General features: G+C 42.6%; 2 protein-coding genes across 2 annotated transcripts in view; one reads left to right on the top strand and one right to left on the bottom strand.

The window, feature by feature from the left end:
* The window catches only part of LOC119577157 (WAS/WASL-interacting protein family member 3-like), a 2,561-nt gene extending 48 nt beyond the window's left edge, over window positions 1–2,513 (top strand). The window contains exons 1-3 of the mRNA XM_037924867.1: window positions 1–52; window positions 342–415; window positions 781–2,513. The exon at window positions 1–52 is cut by the window's left edge and continues 48 nt beyond it. Of these exons, the coding sequence (XP_037780795.1) occupies window positions 43–52; window positions 342–415; window positions 781–1,584 (888 nt within the window). The 5' untranslated portion in view covers window positions 1–42 and the 3' untranslated portion in view covers window positions 1,585–2,513. The remainder of the gene's footprint in view (window positions 53–341; window positions 416–780) is intronic.
* Window positions 2,514–2,795: 282 nt separating this feature from the next.
* The window catches only part of LOC119577156 (nicolin-1-like), a 5,033-nt gene continuing 2,828 nt past the window's right edge, over window positions 2,796–5,000 (bottom strand). The window contains exons 3-6 of the mRNA XM_037924866.1: window positions 4,490–4,744; window positions 4,104–4,259; window positions 3,294–3,380; window positions 2,796–3,006 (exon numbers count right to left, since the gene is read on the bottom strand). Of these exons, the coding sequence (XP_037780794.1) occupies window positions 2,956–3,006; window positions 3,294–3,380; window positions 4,104–4,259; window positions 4,490–4,660 (465 nt within the window). The 5' untranslated portion in view covers window positions 4,661–4,744 and the 3' untranslated portion in view covers window positions 2,796–2,955. The remainder of the gene's footprint in view (window positions 3,007–3,293; window positions 3,381–4,103; window positions 4,260–4,489; window positions 4,745–5,000) is intronic.

Here is a 5,000-nt window from a genome sequence, read left to right as displayed (position 1 = left end):
GACGCGTAATTGAAACGGCGCAGTGAGACTTCTTTCTGAACCATGGAAATCCGTAGGTGTTAATTATTTTTCCTTTTTTCTTATAAGCTTTCAGATATTTACGTTGTGATTTCTAAATACGACAGACGATAAATTCATACTTTGCCATTAACGGACTCTAAGACACATTTCTGCACATTATCGGAATAAATGATAATAAGTAAGTACTCCTACACAATACTTAGAACTACAGAATGCTTGCATAAAGAGACTACATCATGTTTCATGGGAAGCACTGCAAATTTGTTATCAATGATACACAATCCTGAAAAGGACTTTTTACACGTCATTAATACTTCCAGCCTTAATCGCACTCTACATTTTGTTGCCGACTGTCTGTCTGTGGATCCTTTTGATTTGCTGTTATTTTTACAAGGTTAGTTATTATATTTCTGAGCTTTATGTGTTAATATTTCCTTATGTTCAGTATCTGAGAGTAAATTATTGTAATCCTTATAGTAATAAAAGATAAAATATCTGTTGGATAAACTAGTATGACTGTTTGATAGTGCTGAATATACAGTAAACATGTATTATAAAGGACGCTTTCCCCTCCCTTTCTTCCTCTCTTTTCATTACACATCTGAATTTGCCCTTACTATCTGATGCCTAGAGCATCCTGGCTTTAATTATCCGTCAGTGATGTTCAATTACTTTTGGTAAGATATATCCTGTAGCTAATTGACTGACACTATTTTTAAATCCATATGACACTTCGTTATACATTTTTCTATTCCCCAGACTAGGAAAACGGACTCATTTCAGAACAACAGCAGCCAAAGTGAAAATCAGCCGTTTCAACATACCAGAGCAGCCGTTACCTCATCTTCCGGTAACATCAAAGCTCCCCCACGTCCTCCTGCTGCCTCCGGGGTACTTAACGACAGAAATGAACATCACTTTCCGTCAAGATACGTTGGAAAGAAGATTGGCAGGGATGACGGTACCGCTACCTATGAAGAGCCACGGACCCAGCCCGCCGATTCAAACTCTCCTGAAGCCTTGGTTCCAGGAAATTACTTTTTCCAGAATGAAATTCCGACATATCTCGCACCTCGGATCCCATCTAGAGAAGAAACTCATTTGAAGTTCCCGGTTGAAGTACCTCGCACACCTACTCCAGGAGGACTTCAACCTCAGCCTCCTACTCCAGGAAGGCTTCCACCTCAGCCTCCAACCCCAGGAAGGCTTCCACTTCATCCTCCCATCTCAGGAAGCCATTCCCTCCAGCCTCCTACCCTAGGAAGGCTTCTCCTCCAGCCTCCTACCCCAGCATGGCTTCCATCTCAACCCCTAACCTCGCGAGATATTCCACCACAACCTCCATTCACACCAAAGCTTGGTTCTGAGACTCAGGCCTCGCCCGCAAAAAAACTCCCACTACCTCCTCCGAGCCACGTAATCACCAACGGAGAGGGCACTGCGAGAATTATCATTGAGTTTCCTTCTGAGCAAGCCACTCCAAGAAATCTCCCTTGGCCACGACCCGTAACGCAAGCATTTTTCGAAATCAACAAACATATTAAAATCAAATTTAAAACGTAGACGGGAATGTGAGGATTCCTTAGAAGTTACAGCCAATTTGTTATTTTTGTTACTATTATTGTTATTATTATTATCATTATAATTATTATAATTATAATAATAACAATAATAATAATAATTTTTATTATTATTATTATTATCGGTACAAAAATAATCTGAAGACGCGAACGGTAACGCCTCAAATAAAGGAAGAATATCGCGGAAAGCGCCGCTCGGTGTTCCCAAGATTTAGCTCTCACTCGCCATGGATACCGAAGTGGAACACCATGTTTCTCGGGGGCGCTGAGGGGCAGAGCCTTCACCAAGCCTCCCCTCGGGCAGTCGCTCAGTTGCTCGCTTCTTCTTTTAACGGTAGGTTCATGTCTGAGCCGCCGCGGTCACAGCATGATACTTAATTGTAGTTTTTCATGTTGTGATGCCCCTTGTGGAGTGAGTACGTGGTAGGGTCCCCAGTTCCTTTCCACGGAGAGTGCCGGTGTTACCTTTTTTAGGTAATCATTCTCAGTTGCTCGCTAGATTGTTGAATAATATTTGTGACGTGGAGTTGGATGCGTCCTTACTGTAAAGAATTACTTTATTGTTACCGTTACTATTATTATTATCAATATTATTATTAAAATTTTACTGTTATTAGTATCATCTTTAATATATTTATTATCGTTATCTTACATTTTATCAAGGCAAATATAATTTGAGATAAAATTATGTTAATTGGATATGTTGCATTAGCTAATCATCGCCAGCCTTATAAGTACACTTTGGCTTACAGGAAAAAGTGACTTACATGGAAAACTGGATAAAAAAAAATTGTATGTAAAGCCGCGGTGATTTTAAACTTGCATTTCCTACTGAATTAATTTCAATTATCCTTTGTTGTGCATTATTCTGTATCTTTGATTGTTAATCCACTTTATAAGTCTTCAATCGTGATTAGAAAGAAGAACCTTATGTAATATATATTTTTTTTTCATAATAATACATTACAATAAAAGGTATAAACTATGCTTATGGTATATTCTGATTACCTTTCAATTTCCTTTCTCAACGAAAAGGTGATCGAAAATTAAACCAGAAATATTTATATTAACTGTTATTAATTTTATTCCTCAATGGTCCAGTCCCTGACATAGTCAAATCCTATCTGTTAATTTTAACAATTACTAGATGAACACATGGGCTATGTTCTTTAGGGTCTGATGCAAATCACCACGAAGGTTCAACCTTTTATTGCAAGTCAACATTAGGTTCAGTGTATCCTTTTCGATGAACAATGTAGCAGCAACAGATCTGTTATCTTTCGCTCGTCGGAAAATTAAAATTCCTTTCAATGTCCTTCAGATCACCCAGCTTACATCCGGCCGCAACCTGGCATTAGGTGTACTGGAGAGCAACCAGCTCGTATCCGCCACCCGTCAGGCCACCCTTTGGTTAGAAAAAAGTCCAGTCATATATATATATATATATATATATATATATATATATATAAAAATATATATTATATATATTATATTATATATTATTTATATATGTGTTTTGTGTGTGTGTGTGTGTGTGTGTGTGTGTGTGTGTGTGTGGTGTGTGTGTGTGTTGTGTGGGGTGTGTGTGTGTGTGTGTGTGTGTGTGCACAGAAATTCATATAATCCAGTGCTTTCCATTCAAGGTAAAGTCGCTTCACATATGGCATAAATTCATACGAAGGAGAGACTTACCTCCAGCGAATCTTCATCGGGGATGCGCATGGCTCGACGAGTCTGCTGAATCAGGCGGTCCAGGGGCGTGGGCTGAGGCTTCTCTCCCTGAGAATGAAAACAGTCCATGTCTATCTTTGTCTCGCGCGCTGGCAGATCGCAAAACATTCCCGTTTTGCTTAAGAGGAAATAAATAATAAAATCGTGTGTGTGAGTGAGTGTGTGAGTGAGTGTGTGAGTGAGTGAGTGAGTGAGTGAGTGAGTGAATGAGTGAGTGAGCGAGTGTGTGAGTGAGTGTGTGAGTGAGTGTGTGATTGAGCGAGTGAGTGAGTGTGTGAGTGAGTGAGTGAGCGAGTGAGTGAGTGAGTGAGTGAGTGAGTGAGCGAGCGAGCGAGCGAGCGAGTGAGAGTGAGTGTGTGATTGAGTGAGTGAGTGAGTGTGTGAGTGAGTGAGTGAATGAGTGAATGGTGAGTGGATGAGTGGGTGGGTGGGTGGTGGGTGTGTGTTGGGTGGGTGGGTGGTGAGTGAGTGAGTGAGTGAGTGAGTGAGTGAGTGAGTGAGTGAGTGAGTGAATGAGTGAGTGAGTGAGTGAGTGAGTGGATGGGTGGGTGAGGGAGTGAGTGAGTGAGTGAGTGAGTGAGTGAGTGAGTGGGTGAGTGAGTGGGTGGGTGAGTGGATGAGTCAGTCAGTCAGTCAGTCAGTGGGTGGGTGAGTGGGTGGGTGAGTGAGTGAGTGAGTGAGTGAGTGAGTGAGTGAGTGAGTGAGTGAGTGAGTGAGTGAGTGAGTAGTGAGAGTGAGAGAGAGAGAGAGAGAGATTCTCTGCTCGCTCACCTGACCATCCTGGTTGATGATGGGGACGCTGAAGGGGAGAAGGCGCGGCAGCTCCCTGTAGGCCGTGATCTCTTCGATGAAGAAGGTCCTCCACACCGGCGAAGGCTGTCGGAGAATCAGTCTCATACCGATCACATCCTGCCAGTCCACGCGGCTCTAAGGAAACATGGAAATAACGACAGTGGAATTAAAAGAAAAAAATATTTCAGCAAGAAGTTGAACTTTCCTGTAAGTCTCAAGGGTTCTGGTAAAGCAATGTTTATATTCAGTATCCAAAAGAAATGGGATCACAATTATAGCCTCACTGGTGCTGCTTTGTAGCGTTTCTGAAGCGTGATCCAAGCCCTCTAAGTTATGACACAGAACAGATCTGGAGATTCTGTTACCTCGAGGCAAGTTACGGACACGAAGTCATGGCTGGCAGTCTCAGTATGTGGATGAGGCATAATCACTTTATTCTTCACGCCCACCTGCCACGCCGAAGGGTCCTTCCACGCCCATGCGGCTTCAGATCCTGCATCGTTCCCTAAAAGGCCGGCGCCTACAATGCCGCCCATGTTCGACGGGGAAGAGGTGGCCGCCCGCAGAACGTGCACACCAACGCCCCATGTGTAGTAATTCCGAAACGTTATTTCACCAATCTGGGTCATACATTGAAAAAAAAATGTCATGTGGAAAATCTCATTCTCATTCTCTCGCTCTCCCCCCCCCCTCTCTCTCTCTCTCTCTCTCTCTCTCTCTCTCTCTCTCTCTCTATCTATCTATCTATCTATCTCTCTCACCTTCTCTCTCTCTCTCTCTCTCTCTCTCTCTCTCTCTCTCTCTCTCTCTCTCTCTCTCTCTCTCTCTCTCTCTCCCACCCTCTCTCTCTCTATCTATCTATCTATCTCTCTCTCA

Source organism: Penaeus monodon, chromosome 9, assembly GCF_015228065.2.
Source record: "Penaeus monodon isolate SGIC_2016 chromosome 9, NSTDA_Pmon_1, whole genome shotgun sequence".
Classification (NCBI taxonomy): domain Eukaryota; kingdom Metazoa; phylum Arthropoda; class Malacostraca; order Decapoda; family Penaeidae; genus Penaeus; species Penaeus monodon.
The sequence above is the reverse complement of the archived record's forward strand: the minus strand, read 5'-3'. Positions and strand labels throughout refer to the sequence as shown.